The 19,920-nt window shown below is 42.0% G+C and overlaps 1 protein-coding gene across 1 annotated transcript in view; it reads left to right on the top strand.

Moving 5' to 3' along the window:
- Window positions 1-19,920, top strand: part of PSMB7 (proteasome (prosome, macropain) subunit, beta type, 7) — a 57,748-nt gene that overhangs the window by 8,122 nt on the left and 29,706 nt on the right. Inside the window, exons 5-6 of the mRNA XM_010844035.1 lie at window positions 607-722; window positions 19,615-19,673. Of these exons, the coding sequence (XP_010842337.1) occupies window positions 607-722; window positions 19,615-19,673 (175 nt within the window). The remainder of the gene's footprint in view (window positions 1-606; window positions 723-19,614; window positions 19,674-19,920) is intronic.

Genomic DNA, 19,920 nt, shown 5'->3' with positions numbered 1-19,920 from the left:
TAGCAATGGGTTTATAAACTGTCATGGAGTTATTTCATGGTTCACTTCCCTGCGTAATGAAATACTTATTTCTTTTACTCAGTATGAGCTCTTATCTGCCATAATTTTGTGGATTTATTCAAGGGAAAGGTATTTTGACATAAGTGATTTTCCTGTGGTGAGGTTGATAATTTGAACAGTTTTAGTTTAGCGACAAACTTGGAAGGGACCTTATTTGCGAATCACAGAGGTCTGATGCGAGGGGTGTTCGTGGTCTTCGGAGTAAGCCACGCTTGGCTCTGAGACTTCCTAATGTCTTTGGGTTGGTTTCTCCTTCTCTACAATAAGAACTATAGTGTCTTCTTTTGAAGGGGATTGTGAGGCAGAGATGATGTATAGCACATGGGTGCTTCATACAATTTACAGTTTTTTTGACTGATAGATGTTCAGGTATGTTTGCTCCATTCCGTATTTTTTCCCCATCAGAACAGTAGCTATTTAATGAAGCAATAGTAGTGAAAGAAAAACTTTTTGTTGTCTGACTTCTCATGCAGCTTTTGAATAACTTATAGTGAAGCAATGTAAACTCATTTTTTTTTTTTTTCTTATGCATGCTCTGATCATCAGGTATCAAGGTTACATTGGTGCAGCCCTAGTTTTGGGGGGAGTAGATGTTACTGGACCTCACCTCTACAGCATCTATCCTCATGGATCAACTGATAAGTTGCCTTATGTCACCATGGGTGAGTGTAATGTTTCCCTGATGTTTCAGAATCCTCTTATTTACCAAAGTAGTTTCTAAAAGAGCTGGTGTATTTCCTGATAGAAGAGGCAGCACAATGTGCTTTGATTCCTTCTGCAAACATCTGTTGATTTCCTCCTGGGCATTAGGCCTGTTTCGTGTGCTTGAGATACAGCAGTGAACAAAATTTAGACTAAATGTCTTGTCTACAAGGAGTTTATATTTTAGTGGGTGTGGACAGACAGTAACAACAGCTTTATGTTAGACAGCAATAAATACTAGGAGAAAAAAACATAATATAAGTGATATTATACCATGGTTATGCGAGATACTACCTTTGGGGGAAACTGAGTTAACTGTGTACAAAAACTTGGTTTATTATTTCTTACATCTGCCTGTGAATTGACAGTTATCTCAAAACAGAAAGTTAAAAAAAAAATTAATGCAGTGTAAGGGGACTTGAGAATCTTGGGGTGGAAGCCAGATAATACTGTTAAACTGGAAGGTTACAGTAGGTTCGTGAAGGTGAGGTTTGAGTGAAAGGGGCTCCCAGGCAGAAGGAAGGCTAGACTGGAGGCCTGCCTTGGGGGAACAGGCCTGGTACGTGCAGAGAGTTTTTAAGTGACAGAGTCTCTGTTTGCCATTTAATCTCTGAGGGATCCTGGACATTTAAGGTTCCTCTCTGAACCATGATTTCCTCACTCTGAAATGGTGTCAATAATACCCACCATGTGTACAGGTTACGATGATTAAAAATAATGTATGTAAACCATCTGGCCCAGTGCCTGTTCTACAAATAGTAGCTACACTTTTTAGGTCATTACACATTTTAGGTACTTTTGTATTTTAGCTCTAAATGCTAGATGAGTATTTGTTTTTTAATAACTAAAAAAAAAGTGATTAAAATTACATTAGAAGAGTTGGGATTTTTGAATGTAACTCTCATGCTCAATTTCTGAGTGAAATTGCATGTATCTAATTTGAACAGGCCATGTGTAACCGGCGCTTTTCTAGATGTTGTTTAACTCTCACATTTTTTGTCTTGGTATCTTGGCTCTGCAGAGCCGGGGATAACTGCTGCCTTGAATAGTCTGAAAATTGTTAGTGTGAGACTTTGCTATTTCATTGCGTTTAATACTTAAGCCTCTTATGAGGTTTGTATACAACAGATGTTCCCTGTTTGTGAGAAGAATGATTTGCCCCCAGATACCATATGGAATAGTTATTTTAAAATGAAGATACAGTAATTTTAGAATTGTTTTGAATTCTTTGTTCCATTTTATTTGTTATCCCCATCAAGATACTGTTTTTATTTCTCCCCATCTGGTGCCTTTAAATGTAGTAAAGGTGGAATAGTCTTTTCTATTAAGTAGTTTCATTTCTTCTTTTTTTAATTAAAAGAATTTTCACACTTGCAAGAAGGTAACAAGAATGTACAGTGACTAGTCATATATACCCTTTACTCATTTTTGTCACCTAACATTTTACCACATTCTTGCTCGCTCTCTGGTGGATTTTTACTATTTGTGTGTGTGTGTGTGTGTGTGTAACCATTCGTGTGTGTGTAACCATACTGTGGACCGTATAACCCTCTACCTCAAAATCCTTTAGAATGTTTCCTCACATCACCTTGATGACATCATCAAAATCAGAAAATTTAACATTGATACAAGGCCTTTTCATTTTTACGATGGGAAAATTGAGTTGGTTTCTGTTGCTTTTGAACTGTAGTAATTTGTCTTACGAGCATCATCCCAAACTTAGGAAAGGTTGTTGAAAGTGAGTACAGCAGATTTGTGTCTGCTCATTTCATTCCTGCAAGTCCACTTAGTGCTCTGTCCTGGCCAACAGTGATCTTGCTTCCCTCCAAGTCCAGTGTGAGTCCACGGTGACGGCTCCACACTTCTGCTTAGAAATCATTACTCTCCATAGTCTGGCTTTGCTTTCATAGAAGATTAAGAAGAGCAAGATACCAGTAACATCCGATTTTAGAGACACAAGTAAGTTGTTACTTTTAAGGTTTAGTTTGTTTGTTCCCATCTGTTCATTTATTTATCAACTATTTCTTGAGTGCCTTCTGTGTAACAGCACTGTAGCAGGCTTCACAGAGCAGTGGATGTCTGGATCCTTGCCCTCAACATACTCGCAGTGTAAGGGGGGAGATAGATGTATAAACTGACAAGGGCAGTAGGTACAAAGGCCCGTGGAGGCCCAAGGGGGAAACTGGAAGAGAAAGCTTCACTTCACTTGAGCTGAATCTTAAAAGAAGGATAAGTTACTTTCACTCATTTATTAGAAATTTATTTAGCCTCTACTATGTGCTCGGGGGGCTTCCCAGGTGGCGAAGTGGTTGAGAATCTGTCTGCCCTTGCAGGAGATGCAGGAGACATAGGTTTGGTCCCTGGGTCAGAAAGATCCCCTGGAGAGGGAAATGGCAAGCCGCTCCAGTATTCTTCTTGGGAAATCTCCTGGGCAGAGGAGCCTGGTGGGCTACAATCCTTGGGGTCTCTGAGAGTTGGATACGATTGAGCCACTGAGCATGCATGTGCTAGGTACTGGGAAAGTAGTGGTCAGGACAGCACTTATCCTCAGGGCTTATAGTCTTGTGTGTGAGACAGGAATTAGACAGGAATCTAGTACACATTAATAAATACACATTAATCTGAAAGAATGCGCTGTGCTAAGTGCCCTGGAGGAAAAGAACAAATTATAAGGGAGAATTTCTAACAGGAAGGAGTATGTGGATAATGGGTATTTGGAAAGTCCTTATTGGACAAGTGACAGGAAAACATTTTCAAATGAAAAGTACTTTATGAACATGACAAACATTCAAGTGCAGGAAAATATGTGAAAGATAAGTCCCTATTTCATAGTAACCAGTGTTAAGAGTTTACTGTGTTTTTTCTCAGGAGGCATTTTATGATCCACCTTTATAGATCCCTATTATCTGTTATCTATCTGTGTATTCCTATTAAAAATACACTGCTGAAGTTATGCTGTAAATATTGTTCCATTCCTATTAACTTGTTTCAAAGAAAATTTTGTATCAGTGCCTATAGATCAATATCAAATCTATAATAACACTGTCCTAGAATTGTACTGTATGTCTGTACCAGGACTTAAGTGACCATTTGTCCTGTTGATGAGTGTGTGTCTTGGTGAGCTTGTATAAATACATCTGATAAATTCCTGGTAGTGGAGTTTCTGGATTAGGGTGGGCATGCGTGTTGCTCAGAATTCTCTGTTGAAAACATTAGAATCACTGGATGATTTAGGAAAGGAGGAATTTTTTTTTTAAGGATAGTAGATGACTCACAGAATAGCTGGGAGGGCAAGACCTGGGTGTGGGGCTGAGAACAGTATCAGAAAGCATGCTGCCGCGTGGGCCCGTTGCAGGCAAAGGTAGAATCTGCAGACAGCACTGCTGGCCTGGCTGGCGTAGGCCTGCTCTCTCCTCACTCTGCTGCCCCGGCTGCCTCATCCAGAGCTGAGGCTTCCTGCCATCTCACTCACAGTCAGAGAGTTTCTTCAGGAAAGGGTGGGCGCTAGATTGCTGATGGTGGGTAAAGTTCAGTCATCTGTTCTTAGAGTGGTGGGGTTCCCCAGACACAGGAAATACAGCTTCTGGGCAGCCCCTAAAAGTGACAGGTGAGTGCATCTTACCTTTTGAGAGCTGTTGCCAAACTGCCCTCCAAAAAGATAACACTAATTTATATTCCTGGAGAAGGCAATGGCACCCCACTCCAGTACTCTCGCCTGGAAAATCCCATGGACAGAGGGGCCTGGTAGGCTGCAGTCCATGGGGTCCAGAAGAGTCGGACACGACTGAGCGACTTCACTTTCACTTTTCACTTTCCTGCATTGGAGAAGGAAATGGCAACCCTCTCCAGTGTTCTTGCCTTGAGAATCCCAGGGACTGGGGAGCCTGGTGGGCTGCTGTCTCTGGGGTCGCACAGAGTCGGACACGACTGAAGCAACTTAGCAGCAGCAGCAGTAATTTATATTCCACCAGGAGAATGTGAGAATGCCTTTCTCTTATAAGTTCTCCTACTTTGGGTATTCTTGCCAGTCTGGTAGGTGAAAGATGGGAAAAAGTAGCTCTTAAACTGAGACCTGAATGGTAAGTAGGAATTAGCCAGGAATTTGCCACCCTGCTCCCTACCTGCCAGAGAAAGATTTTTCAGGCCCTGCGGTGCGTAAGGGACCAGGATGGTCAAAGGCCAGAGTTTAGCTGGATGGGTGAAGGGAGTGCTCCATGTGGGGGGCACAGCAGAAGCAAAGACAGGGAGGGATGAGGATGTCTGGGCTTTCAGGAGGGTGGAGGAGAGGCAAGGCTGGAGAGCAAGTCCGGAGAGTCCCATCGTACAGGCTGAGTTGTCTGTGTCGTGGACGTTCCCGTCTGCTGTTTCAAGCAGGAGATGATAGGGTAAGATTCGTTGTTGGGGCAGGCTTAGGAAGGAGGATTGGCATGGGGAAGTCTGGAGGCTGAGTGAGGTAGCATCTGGCCGGAAATGTTGAGAGTGTGGATGGGTCCAGGGGTGACCACGGTTGTCCTGGAGACCGCTCAGAAACCAGCCACTTGGCCCCATTGCAGTCTCTGACCATCCTCTCCCGCGCTCCTCAGTGCCAGTTCCTTCCCAGCTCTCGACCTCAGTGCTTCTCTGCTGGCGTCACCTCCCTTCCAGCCTGGCTCTGGACCCTTTTTCCTGTTTCATTTCCTCTTCCTCCTCCCCTTGTACCTCAGGCGTTTGTGGCAACAGGCCCCGCGCCCTCCTGTGAGCTGCTCCTCCCCACTGCTGCCGTGCTGCCTCCTTTCAGAAATGCCTTTTCTGAATGTTCATACTCCTCATCCAGGGCCTCACCCAGAAGCCTTTCCCTCGCGACTGCCTCAGGCTGTTAGCGAGTCCGTCTCCAGGCACTTGGTGTGAAACTTGATTCCAGGATTCAACCTTGTCCGTCCTCTGCTGTCCCAGCCCTTGTCCTTCCTGCCCCTGCAAGAGTCGGAGATCTCTGTCAGTAGAATCTGTCTTACTACCAGAGTCTGTGATTCAGTGACTATTAGATGTTGAGTTAATGTTCTGATTCTCTAACGTGGTTGTGTATGTATGAATCCTAGTGTTAGAAGCCTTAACTGCTGTTTGTTGTTTGTGAACAGGTTATGGAGCCCCAGGGGAGGGTTGGTTTAGATTGTGTTCCGTTGGCGTGGCCCCAGTTGGGCCGTAAGAGAACAGTACAAAGCATTGCATATATGATAGGTCTTTTTTTTTTTTTAAGCTTTGTATTATTTTAATTTAAAGCTTATTTGGAGGTGTCCCTGTGCCAGGGTCTGCTGGTGCTGTCACATTATTTTCAGTTATAATTCCCTGCAAGGGATGCTGTCATTGTCTTCTTACTGATGAGAAACCTGAAACTTGGATTCACTGGCCTGCCCGTCACCACCCTGCCTGGGAGCAGCAAAGCTGAGATTTGAACCCTTGTCCTTCAGCCCAGCCCTGAGCTTACCACAGCTGCTTTGATTTTTATCATCTTACAGATGTTACTTCATTAAGCTATTAAGCCTTGCTTCTGAATACTAAAAATATTTACACAAATTCCCAGGGGCATTTATTTGTTTGGCATATTTTTGACTGCCCTTTGTGAAGATTTTCTGTCCTGCATATTAAAAACAGTATTTACTGAAACAGCTTTATAGTATCAAAGGAAACTTTTCAGAATTATACACAATTCTACCATCCGAAGACAACATGAATTTTATATTTTGTTTCTCTCTAATCCAAGTCCATTGTGAAGAGCAGCCTTTTATCAGAGAATGTGAAATAAAATAACAGTTTTTGTGCTGTCCTGGTTTTGTCTTTGTCATTCTCTTCGTTTCTTTCAGCCATTGTTCACTTTTGAGCAGGGCTTGACGCCTCTTTCCCTGTGGTGGGAGCTGTGCTGGGCTGCCTTTCTTCCTGATGAAGGAGTTGTTCTGGCTTCCCGTGGAGGTGTTTGTTGTTTTCCTTTCTTCTCTCTTTTTTTTTTTTGAGGAGATGGGGAGTTCGATATTGAGAGAGAACCCCAGAAATGCCAAAATGTGGTGGTGTTTGTCTTAATTCATGTGACTTACTTTGGGTGAGCTACAAAGCAAACCTCCAGCCACAGATGAAATAGAAGGCCCTCCTAACTGAAATGTGCCCACTGAGCGTTAACATTCCCTGGGCGACTAAGGCTTTCCCTAAGCGTGCTGTAAGTGAGAAAATGAGTATTTCGTGTAAATTCTCATGTTTTAGTGAAAGTACCAAGTTTTTTATTATGAAAAATAAAAAGAGAGCTTTGTAATGGATCTTTTTTTTTTTTTTTTTCCTGAGTTATTTGACAGTAAGAGCTGGAAGCTACAAATTACCCATAAGACAGGGGTGTCTAAATTTTGTCTACCCACGGGCCTATTGGTGACTAGCCAGGCGCCTGAAGGCTACTCTTAATTTACATGGAACAGAAGACACCTGTCTCGTCTTGCGCATCTCTTAACCTTCTGGCACAGCTCCTTGAGCATCGGGTCCAGGAGCCTCCTCGCTGAGGGCTCGCCTTCCTGAGGGTTTGCTTAAGAGAAGAAGACATCAAACGCCTCATGGTGTGGCCCTCGGACAGCTTCTGTCCTAAAACCTATCTTGTGAGGAGGATGCCGTCTGTAATGATAGCTGTGTTCATCCGGTAGCTTTCCTGCTTGCGGTGCCGGCAGCTGTGAGAGATCCTTTACTGATAGAGTCTTTGCACTGCTCTGAGGTGGTTGCCATCATCCTTGTCTTATGAATGAGGATACTGAGGCTCAGAGAGGTGTGCCGAGGTCACACAGCCTGGAGGTGCGTGGTCTGGCTTGGGAACCCCGGGTCTCTGTGGCTTTTCCCCCTTGGCTTGGTTGTTGCTGAGTGGTGTGTGGCAGGTGGTTCAGGCCAAATGTGATTTGATCCATTCTCAAAAAAAGAAAAATGTACCCCTTAGGTTTCATTTAATTATTTTCTTCTTTAAGAACATAATTTGCGGGAGACTGCAGGTGATCGATGAGTGGAATTGTGGAAAACTGGGCAAGATTTTTTTACTTTTCTTTATTAAGAAAGGGAAAAGGGTTTTGGTGTTCTTTTTTTTAAATAGACAAAATGTGGGTTCTTTTAATTCTCAGATTAATTAGCTTATTCTTTTAACTTGCCAGCTTTTCTTTATTAAACAAACTGAAGTACTGTCAGGAGAAGCTTGGGGACCATCTTTTGCTATTAGTTTGGCAGTGCTCCTTGTAGCTGCATTGGCAGCGTATATAAAATTTTTATTTTGCCCACTTATTCACATAGAGAATTAATATGAATGAAATTTAAAGCACGACATTCCTGGAAATGAGGCCCTTGGACAATTTAAGAATACTAACTTAAGGAATAAACATTGATATGCACCATTAGGGAAGGCTTTGGGTCACTGCCAGGGCCGTCCAGGTAAAATTCTCTCTCCAGATGAACTGACTATACAATTTCCTAATTACTGGAATGTACCTCTTAAGTCCCAGTTTACAGAGCCCCCTAGCAATTAAAAAGATTCGTGACAGAGTAAACATACCAGATGTCTCACCTTGTGGGCAAAGAAGAGTCTTAGAATTAAGTTGGAACTTAGGAACATCAGTAGGGAATTCAGACCTACCGTTTTTCTCCATATTTTTACTCTAAAGTGCAACCTTCGCGCAGGCATTTTATTACCTCCACATGACTTGATTTTAAAAAATTTCCTGTGCTATGTATATCAGACCAGTGCACTACAAGATGGCAAATATTTCTTCCACATTAATTTTCAACTCTGAAATCAGATGTGAACTCTGATTTAGCACTGTATTTAGTTCAGTGGCCTGTGTAAAAGCCTTCTCAGAGGGCACATACTTGACCAGAGCTAGTCATCTAATCTCTCTGAACTTCAAACCCCTCGTTTCTAAAAAGAAGCTGACTGACTTTTTTTTACTTGATATCACTGGATCATTGGGACGCTGCAGTATCACATGTGTGAACATGCTCTGTAAAGCACTACATGCTTTCCCCTGCACATGTGCTGTGGCATCATTTTTCATTTTTCAAGGTAGGGTGGGGTTGTGAAAAGAGCTGATCTTTGTAGTCAGACGGGGTTCAGATCCAAGTGCAACGTTGATTAGCTATTTGAGCATTGATTTCTCCTTCAGGAAAATGGAGGTTCTAAGGTCTGTTCATGGGAAATGTGAGGATTAAGCAAGGTACCACATGTAAAAATCTTTGTGTGTGAAACATCATTGGTGTTTGGTGCATGGTGTTTTGATAATTTTTGTGCTAACACATTCTCTGTGTGCAGTTCTGTGTACTAAGATTTTCCTGGCAGTTTTTCTTGCTTTGATTAAATAAGATGAATTTCAGAAGATTTAAAATGTGTGATGCATGGATTTTATGTCTTAAAGTTTATACCACTATGGGATGCCAGGAATTAAGTAACTGAGAACCAAAAGCCCATGAAAGTTGGATTATGCATCTTGATTTCCTGGTTGTTGCAAAGGTGGTACTAAGCCAATAGATGGTGCCGTTATGTTAGGAAATGAGAAAATATTTACTTCTACAATTCATCATGTTTCAGGGAGTGTAACAGAGCCAGTCCTTGCTGGTTCTTCATCTGTTCTGATTAGTGTGGACTTTGTTCTTGCTTCTGTGTAAAAAATATTAAATGTTTCTTTTTTTACGTCAAGTAGTGAGGTATTGAATTAATATTAGGGTGCTCTTCCTCTTGTTTTTTCTACTCTTGACATTTTACCACGAAATCTTTTGTAGTTTGAATTTAGTCCTTAGTTTACAGCCAAAAAAAAGCCCTTGCCAGGGGTACATTTCAGAAGTTAAATGCATTGCACACAGTTTTGAGTCCTTTGCTTTAAACCCTATTTCAGAGAGACTGAGGTTAATTATTAATTAGTTCATCTTTACCTGCTCTTCTTTCAAAGTTGGCCCTACTACAAAATGTACTCTCTTATTCTTGCTAATATAACCTAGTGCTTGGTCATCTTTACTTCTTTATTGGACAGACCAAGAGGAAAGTCATTTTATATATCAGAAGACTTTTCATGTGGAGGTCATATAGTTAGGGATTTGCTGGCAACCAGATCTACCATTACTAGCTGTGTGGTTTTGGTTAGGTTCCTTTACCTCTGTGATCTTAATTTTTTGTTTGTTTTTCATCTATAAAATGGAGATAATACAGGTGAATAAAATGAAAAAATATGCAACAGTGCTTTTGCACATTTTCCCTAGTATATAGGCTTTATTATTCACCCGAGGCTCTGTGGACAAGATAAACCTTTACCTACACTTAAGATTAAGTGTGTTTTTATAAATTGTTAAACTCTGTGGTCCTTTGTCCTTGAGGGTTCTGAAGGACAGGGAAACTTGGGAAAAGCCTGCAGAGGGATTAACTTGCAATTTGGGAAGCTGTTTTGAAATGTGGACCGGCGTAAAGGTGCCTTTGAAGGCCTGTCAGCTCCGACTGCCTCAAGCTCCCGTAGCGGGAGAGGGAAGTGTGCGCCCTGCGGTCGGCGGTGCTGAGGGGCAGCTTGATTCCTGGCAGGGCCTGATGAGGGTGGGAGCCTGATTAGGAAAGGCAGTATAATTTTAAGGTAATTTTCATCCTCCGTCTTATCCTTTCAACATAGAGTTAGTTGACTACTCTGAGTTTTCTGGCCTTAACACATTGTGGTATTTCATTGAAATACATTAATAAAACACAACCTTCACTTTTTAGGCCTGAATGCCCCAAATGCTAGTCTTTTCTTAAGAATAAGTGTTTATAGCCTGTCAGGTCAGTGAGACGTTGGCAGTTACAGTTATAAGAAAAATCCCCGTTCCCTTTAAGTGGTGTTTAAAATGATTTACTTAGAATAAAATTTAACTCCTTTTTTACTACATTACATTTAGAAAAGGAACTGCATTTCTTGAGAAATTACTTTCTGAGTGAAAATGTTGTTGGATGCTTTAAAATCTCTTTCCTAGCATATTAAATGCAATATATATATTTTTTATTCATTGGGGATAAAAGATTGACTCTGACATTGAGGTACATTTGCTGATGAAAAGGAAGCATTCTTTCCCCTCACGAGGGGTTTAAATGTAATACTCAGTGCTTACTCAGGAGTGAAAACATCAAATTAAACTGTTTATGCTGACAAAGGACGATTATGGATTTCCGCAACCCATGCAAGATTGTCTGATTGCTTGGCCTGCCTCTCCACGAAGCTTTTGGCCAAGATAAGTCTTGAAATGGTTTAATTATAAGTAATGAAATGCATGCATACAATTAAACCATTTCAAGTCAGTGTCTGAGTTTTCCCAGGCGCTGAGAGGAGTCCCACTGCTCTCTAGTGGCTGAATGTGTTCCCCTAGCACCATCATTGTTTTATTTTCACAAGTCAGCTCTTCACACTTTGTCGGTGTTGGCCTGCAGAGCAGGCACCAACACCAGGAGACCAGGCCTTGTAGACCAGAACAGGGTGAAAAATGATCCCAGTCCATGGGTCTGTGAAAGCACCAAATTTTGTCCAGGATGAGCAGCCAGTTGACTAACAATGAGCAGGTGTGAGTAAGCGCTCTGTCAGGGAGAGTTGACACTGATGGATGAGAACGTTCTCTGCCTTGCTCCTTTATTGCTGCATACATCTTACACCCTGGCAGGCCACAGTGGCGAACAGGTCCTTGGGTGCTTAAAATGGACTGCTTCTTACCAAAAGGAGCAGCTTTCTTCCTGAAAAGATCTGGTTAAATTGATTTGGGGGGAAAGCAGTAGAAATCCATTTCCTGCTCCTCTCAGAACTTCATGGGAAGAAATTTTAAGGACCTTCATTTCTATTAAAGCTGCCAACCCTGAGACTTGTTGAGTATGATTGTCTAAAAGAGCCCCTAGAGAATAGGAACCTTGTCCTAGAGTATTTGTAATAGTTTGCTCTTACTGAGCTTTTTACTGTGTGCCAGGCATCCTGTCTTACACGTGCCATCTCGTTCAGATCTCAGCCAGCCTATGAGGAAGACATGTTCTGTCATCCTCCCCTTTGTGTTGGGGAGGCAGCCAGGGCAGTAGGGCTGCTGTCCTGTCGTTTCTGGGGCATCATTCACCTTGTCTTGATGAGGTGGTGCCTCCTGGAGCAGTTTGGCAGCCCTGCAGGGCTTCGAGGGCCTCAGTGAGGTGCTGGGGGAAAGCAGGGAGGAAGCGCAGAGCTGTGCACGTCCTGTGCATCTGTGTGTCCCGGAGCCTGCCACCCAGTGGGCACCTGGGATGGTTGGTTTGAGACAATGAGTGGGGAGTTTCACCTTCTGAAAAGTGGATGGGCTAGAGCCACCAGTGAAAGTTGCTCAGTCGTGTCTGACTCTTTGCAACCCCATGGAATTCTCCAGGCCAGAATACTGGAGTGGGTAGCCTTTCCCTTGTCCAGGGGATCTTCCCAATCCAGGGATCTAACCCAGATCTCCTTCATTGCAGGTGGATTCTTTACCAGGTGAGCCACAAGGGAGAGCCACCAGACCTAGGTTTGAATCTCGGCTACCCTTGCTGACTTTAAATTAGCTGAGCCTCACTTTCCTTGTCTGTAAAATGAGGAATTACCTGTACCACAGGAGTTTAGAGTCAGGGACAGAAAAACCCTTGGTAATTTTTTTCCCTTCCCCAATGTGAGAATTTATGAGCCTAGACATGATTAGAAAAAGCAGATTTCTACCTGATGACCTTTTGAGAGTTTGACTTGAGAGAGCAGCAGGTTTTAGAAAATTATTTGTCTTTTATAGTTTCTTCAGCATGTCTAATAAAATAGATTCTACAATTGCTGGGTTTAATTTCGTACTTTTAGTTAACCCTGACATGTTTAAAAGTATAATCTCATGTTTTGTTTTGTTTTTTAATCCCACTGTCCTTAAGCCATATTAGTGTGGATGTTTTTTAAATATATAGAACAGGTAAAAGCAGTATCTCAGTAGAATTTTCTCGATGCATTTTGAGTTTTGTCCTGAGATGGATTGTTCTCTTAGAAACAGGTTCAAATTGAACTACTAAAGTAATGCTGATAAATTAAGATCAGAAACACCCTTAGAGGGTTTACAAAATGGAGAGTAACTTCACTGTTTTATTTAATTTTTTTGAATGGGGCTATTTAAAAATAAATACTTTGGTACTTGAGTAGTATTGGTAAATAGTGAATGGCATCTGTTTAATCATTTAAAACATTTAACTAAAATCCCAGTCTCATTTGAATTTCCAAGTAAAACACAAATTAACTGTATCCAGATGTGTGTTAATTGTTCTGCTGAAATCTAAGCAGAAAGTTAGAAAGCATGATTTTGGGGCTAAGGGAGTTAAGAAAACTAGAGCTGTTTTCATGCTTACTTGCTAATCTTAATTTCAGGCATTTGGGTTTGCAGTCTGAGAGACAGCATGATGAACAGAAGCCGTGTTGGACACTTTAGATTCAGACGATTGGGCTCATGTTCCCAGATTTGCTAATCGTCTGCTGTGTGATCTGGGCAAGTTCCTTGTCTCCAGGATTCAGTTTTCCTTTCTGTGAAACGGGGCTGCACTTACCTGCCATGTCTGAGGAGCATAAAAAACTCTTGTGACTGTGCTTTGAAGTTTAATAAACACCAGGTCCACTGTGTCTGTTGGGGTCTGTTTAGTAAGTTGGTTGTCACATGGCAGACTTCTGGATAAGTGAGATCTGGCTTGGTGCTGGTATCCTCAGAGGACTTCATTGTTAAGATGATTTTACCTCTTTTTAAAAGGTGTTGGTGCCTGTCCTGAGGAAGCCCTGCTAAGGACTGGTAGAGAGACATTGTGTATTTATCCATCTGTGACAGTTGATTGCTGTTGTTCATTGGGACTGTTGATTCCTGCATGGGTTGACCTGCAGGCCCCTCTCTGCAGATTTCAGGACCAAGCTGCCTGCTGCTGCTGCTACTACACAGCAGGACTGTGACAGCCGGCAAGGTCTTGGTCTTCTGGGATGTCTTTTTTCATCCCTTCATGATGTCGAATTCTTCAAGTGTGTATCTTAAAAAATTGTAAGTGATACCTTGTCATTGAAGGAAAATAAGAAAACACAAGTAAGCAAAAAGAATACAGCGCAACTCAGAAATAAACATAATTTTAAAAACTTTTCTTCCACGTGTGTATAATATGTATTGTATAAGCATATCTGTTAATTTTGCTTCAGAACATGTTTTTCCCTCAGTAATATTGTATTATGGACATTGCCAAAAATTATTGTTGTGTTTAATCACCATGTATATGAATTTGTTTGTTTTCCCTATCTCATGATTGTTGGTGCTGGACCTTTACATTTACCTCCAGTCTTTGTTGTTATTTTTTTTGTTTTTTATCGTCTAAACTGTGATCAAAGTGTCATTTGGGTTGTTACTATTTATTTCTTTTGGATTTATCTCTAGCAGTAGAATTGCTGGTTTGGTGGGTACCTGTAGCTCTGTGCTTTCTGATTGATGCTTCTAAATTGTGGGTTAAAAAAATTCTATTTGTGCTTCTACAAGAATATATTAGATTGCCCTTTCTACTACATCTTTGTCAGCACTGGGTATTATTCTTTCTAATGTTTGCTAATCTAGAAGTCAAAAAAAAAGGCTATTTAGTTTCTATTTGTATTTATTTCTTTGATGACTAGTGAACTTGAGCAGTGTCTCTAAATGTGTATAGACCTCTTGTTTTCTTCTTTGTAAACTGCTGTGTCATTTGCTTTGTTGGTGTATGAGAGTATTATCTGTGAAGTCTTTAATTTTTAATGCCCTATGTGTCCCACATATCTCTGAGTTTCAGGACTCACATTTTACATTGTTTACAGATGCTAGTCTTTTTTAAAGCCAGTGGCCTAAATGTTATAAGACAGATACTTCATTTTGAAAGAATGGCTGGAGATGTGACCCTTGTGGCATTTGTGCCTGAGCCCCCTTTTCCTGGAGGTCTGCGTCTGGGTGCCCCATGGAGTCATCCTGAATGTCTGTGGGTGAGTCAGGCCTTGGCAGAGGTGGGGAGCAGACTGTGCTTTCCAGCGCGTCTCTTGAATCCTTCTGATGAACACCAAACCCGGACAGCCAGGTGGCCGCAGTGGATGTTGCAGTGCAGAGCCGTCTTGTCCCCCGTGGACGATAGGGTGGCGTTGTGTACCCTGACCTCCATCCCGGTCTCTCCCTACGGCTGGCTGCCGACTGGTTTGGGAGGTGGTGGTTGAGCAGGTGGGTGTGTGTGGATGACATGGAAGAGCTTGGGAAAGGACAGTGGATGCAGAGGTAAGTCAGTAACTAGGTGGCCATCTCAGCATTGTGCACACCCTCTCTACATGCCAGTCCCTGACTTGTACCTGGTTTTTCTGATTTTTTAAAGAGCTCTGTTCTGGAAACAACACTGGCCACTCAGTAACTGTGGGTGGGCTGACAAAGGCAGACTTGGTGGAGGTTGCTAAGGAGCACCTACCTGGAAACTACTGAGGAGACAGAGCTCTGGTGGAAGAAGGCAGAAATCCAGGGAGGGCATTTCTCTCCTGAGAATATCACAGAGCTCAGACCTGACTGGGATGTATAATAGGACATGGTTTTGTGGGTTTAAAGCGCTTTTTTCCTTTTGAAAATTGACTTGCTTTAGATTTGATTTTGTCTTATATTCGTTTTAGTATGGTAAATTAGGTAACAAATGTTCCGTTTCACTTTATCAAGATATTTACTGCTGTAGTCACTCTTTCAGGGCCCACTATTTCCCCAGCTCCTCCATTTGAACAGTTGTACTGAAATCAGCCCAGTCTAATTCAGCAATTTTTTTTTTTAGTGCTGACTGTGTGCCAGGGACTGCTAGGTCTGGGGGATGCAGCTGTGAAGGGATGGACAAGTTGGCAGAGATGAAAGTGATCCACTCTCATCTCTTAAGATGTGGTGTGGTGCTTAAGAAAGGCTTCTGGGAAAAAGTCATCTCTCAGCTGAGGTTGGACGGGTGTCTCCGAGTTCTATGGCTTGTGAGGGGCAGAGGGAGGAGCATGTGTCAAACATAGACTTGAAGTGGTCTGGACATTTAAGAAATTATTGTCAGCTTAGTGTTGGTGGGGTGTCAAGTGTGTATGGATATTGGGGAGGTGGGGGTGGCCGAGGGAGCCGGAGACCTGATCATGGAAGGTCATGCTTGTCTGCTTTGAGCTGTATTGTGGCCTGTAGAACTTTCTGTTTGAGAGAATGACATGGGGTCACACCTGAGACAGAAATCCTGGCCTGTGCCTGTTAGTCCTGTAATCCTATACAGGAAGCTTTATTACTTCACTGGGTTGTTATGAGGATGACAAAATGATAACATCAGATGTGTGGCCCTTGGTGGGTGCTCAGGCAGAGGCTCTTGTTTCCTGTCCTTGGCTGCCTCCTCTCTCCTGTTAGAGGAGTTGAGGGCAGGCCTCTCGTCCCTTGCTCCTAGACCCCTTCCTGCACTTGTGGACAGCGTAGGCCCTCTGACATCGGTTTCCTTCACCTGACAGTGCCTGCTGTCTAAAGCAGCGCCCCTGTGCCTGGCCCACTGCCCCCTGGCTTTTCTGTTTATTTATTCCTTGATGGGAAACCAGGCCGTTCTGACTAATTGTCTAAGGTGGCCTTGCTTTTGGAGTAAAAAAATGAGAGGGTTTTTCCTTCCGAGGGATTTTTGCCTTGATTTTGGGTATGAGAGTAAGAGGTTAGTAGGTTTGATGCTGAAATAATTGGAATGTCTACAGATGTTATAATGGTTTATAGGAAAAATGGGATAAAATACTTAAACATTTTGTGAGTCAGATGGCTGCCTTATTAACATGAAATTTGTCTTGATGGTTTATTGTATATAGTTTTAAGTGGCATTGAAATAAAATCTGGAAAACTTGAATGAAATTATATTTAAAAAGACAAGTCTCACTGAGTTTACCATCTTTTTTCTTTTTAATGGCTAGCTCCTTCCAGTTCCTTCCCCTGGATGCATTGCCTTGAAATTATATGAGGATTTGCATGTTGTTCTCTTGCCATTTTGTGTGATTGCAGTCGTATTTGAAGTTCTGTCTTCTTTCTTCTGCATAGCAGACACACAGAGTTTCCTAGAAACCTGTTGACCACGTCAGTGCACTACATTTCCTGACATTTCTGTGTATTTCTGAAAAGGGGGCGCCAAAGTCCTCCTTTCCTAAAATGCTAGGACCAGGAGCTAATTTGCAAGTGATTGAGAAATTGTTTTTAGTGTTGAATTTCCCTTTCTTTTCAGATATATTTGGAGTCTGCTTATCTTTGATCTCAGAGGAAACAGCATCAGGCAGTTTATCAAGCTCTTGTTTTCCTGAAAGCGTCTCAACTCTGTGCACACGTGTGTGACACCTGTGTGTGTGTGTGTGTGTTGGGGAGTGTGTGTTGGGAGTATGCTATAAGTGGAGAAGCAGAGGTACAGCACAATAAGGGTCCCTGTGTCCCTTCTGTGTGTGCCTCTCCTACGCCTTCCAGCTCTGAACATCACGGTCAGATGAGAACGTGAGAAGTATCCACTCCATTGATAGACTTTCTTTTCTGCGAGTTTAGGTTTAGCATGCACTTTCACTTAGAGAGAGTTTGTCTTCAGTACTGTTTCTCATGGAGAAAAAAAGCTTTTGATAAAGGAAGAATTACTGTATTGGGAGGGAAATATTTTTCATGTCTTAAAATTTTAGATGAAGCTAAGCAGAAGGAAATATATGTGCTCAGGAAAAGTAAGAGTAAAATTAATTTACTGTGAAACTGTCAAAGAGAGGGTGGCCCAGGAGAAAATACAGAGCTTGTATCCTTTAGGGAAAGATGCCTTTAAGGTCAGTTGAGTTTTTCCTTTTACAGTAACTGATTACAGTTTTCCACAAATGTGTTAGTTCTTAGTAAATAGCCATCTTTCCCCTGTCTTTTTCCAGCATGTATTTCTGGCCTCTGGTGCGTGTATCCTTGGGCTCTTTGCAGAGATATTCTTGGACCAGGCTGGGAAGGAAATATTTTTTTCCCTGTGGTTTCCTTATTTGCAGTTTTCTTGTTTCTTCGTGATAGTTGTCCTTTGTTTTCCACACGAAACCAGCTTGTTTTTTACTGTGGAGTTCGAGATTGGTTCTCACTCATGCCTTAAAACAGAAACTTAGGTTACTTTTCCCCCCGATCCTTGAAACTCAGAGTAAATGTGTACGTCTTAAAGCGCTGGTGGACTTTGACTCTGTTTTCCAGGTTTTCCAGGACACATAGACTATGAAATTCCAAGGCTGGGTTTTGGTAAATTTGGGTAGATATATCTAGTTTTATTTGGGCACACTAGTTTTATATCTGTTTAATTTCTGTTTCCTTTCCAAAGGGCTTTTAATATCTCTTCAGGTTCCTTTTTTTTTTCTTCTTTAAAAGAGGAGAAAAAAATTGTGAGAGGGGAAATGGGGTTGCCTTTTGCTCCCAAAGCCTAAATGAATAGTCATTGCCTGTAATGCCGTCTACACTCGTCGCTTCCCACTGCTTCAGATGTGATGTATCCGGTGCTGTGAAGGTAATGATCCTCAACCGCAGCAGTATTCCCTAACAGGAGCATCTGTCATATTCATCGGGATTACCATGTTCATTGATTTGTGTCTGTAAATCTGCTGTTTCTACCCTTTAAATTTGATCTATAATTGGACCTCCTTAAATGGTTCAGATAAGCTAGTCTGTATTTTCTCAATGCAGCAATGCTGTCAGCTTCTTCTTTTTCATTATACATTCAGCAGACTTGATAAAATCAGCAGGACACCTCATTTGAAACTGTTTAATCGCTGCCTTTTTCCTTTGCTAAACCATTGAGGTGGTCAAGCGGTGTACACAAATCATTTTAAATAGAAAATATGGTTTTCTCTGTGACCCAGCTAAATAGATAGTGTTATGCAAAACAAGTTAAAAAGTAATAAATGCCAAAAAAATCTTCTAATTGGAGTAAAAAATTGTGGGCAACTCTATCCTCTCTCCAAAAGTAGAGTATCCTGAAATATTGCCAGAACCCTGTAAAGACAAGATGATGGTTTTCTAAAGATTCTCTGGTTTCTGAACAAAGCAAGTTTAAATTTTCCAGTGGTGCTGAGCTGCCTTTTGCATCCCTTCAAAGGGAGCCCATCCTTATTTGTAATGCCTTTACATCCTGCTTTTGTAGGGAGAAATTTGCTATCTGTTAATATCTATGCAGCATAACCTTTCAGCCATTTGCTATTGTGATAATAAATTTTTGTTTCTTTGTCTATCATTTTGTCTACTCAGCTGTTACTCTTCAAAGTACAAACTAAAAATAATAGCTCTAAATAAATGCCACATAATAAAGTGTTTTACAGATGTAGCTGGAATAACCTGGTGGCTGCAACGTGCAGTCCTATTACCATTGCTGGTGCTGAGTTTCTTCCCCGTGTGTCAGGGCGACTCTACCAGGGCCAGCTCATTAAAACAATCTCTTCTTTCTAACTGGCCTGGTATTTAGCGCTATACCCAGCAGCCTGCCAAGGCACAGTTGTGAAGCAGAGAGTCACAGCACAGGATATATGAAATTAAGTGGCATTCACTTTTTTGAACAAATACAAATTATCCATAACTTCATTTTCTTGCTTCAGGACTTCACTGTGAATAATTTACAGTTACTCCTGTGAGTAGGTTAGAAGTGGGGCCAGTTGCAGGTTCACCTGAGATAGTGGTGAGTGAGACCCCAGGCTTCTGAAGAGCAGTGTTTGCCTGAGTGTTGTGGCCCTGTCATATTACTGTTTATACTGTGCTTGACTGTGACATTGGGTGTGTGTTGCCATTTTTGCTGCCCCACAGTAAGCTTGAGAGGGAGAAGCTGAGAGTTGTAAATATGCTAAGTAAACACGCATCTTCTCTTCCCTATAGGTTCGGGCTCCTTGGCAGCGATGGCTGTGTTTGAAGATAAATTCAGGCCAGACATGGAGGTATGTAAGTCCCTACAGTTTTATTCTCTTTCAGATGATCTTTCTCGTATGTTGGACATTTGCGAATTGATCACTGATTCCTCCAAAGTTTGAAGAGTACTGCTGCTGTTAGTTGGAATGCTCTTTGGCACAGGTAGTGTGTTTGCTGGGAAGACTGGTTACTCGGGAAAGCTTCACTTTGGAGTGGCCCTGCCGGGCTCTCCCTCAGCCTTGGGGAGGCTGCACTGTTGACTTTTTCCCACTGGCC

Source organism: Bison bison, unplaced genomic scaffold, assembly GCF_000754665.1.
Source record: "Bison bison bison isolate TAMUID 2011002044 unplaced genomic scaffold, Bison_UMD1.0 scf7180017864193, whole genome shotgun sequence".
NCBI lineage: Eukaryota > Metazoa > Chordata > Mammalia > Artiodactyla > Bovidae > Bison > Bison bison.
The sequence above is the reverse complement of the archived record's forward strand: the minus strand, read 5'-3'. Positions and strand labels throughout refer to the sequence as shown.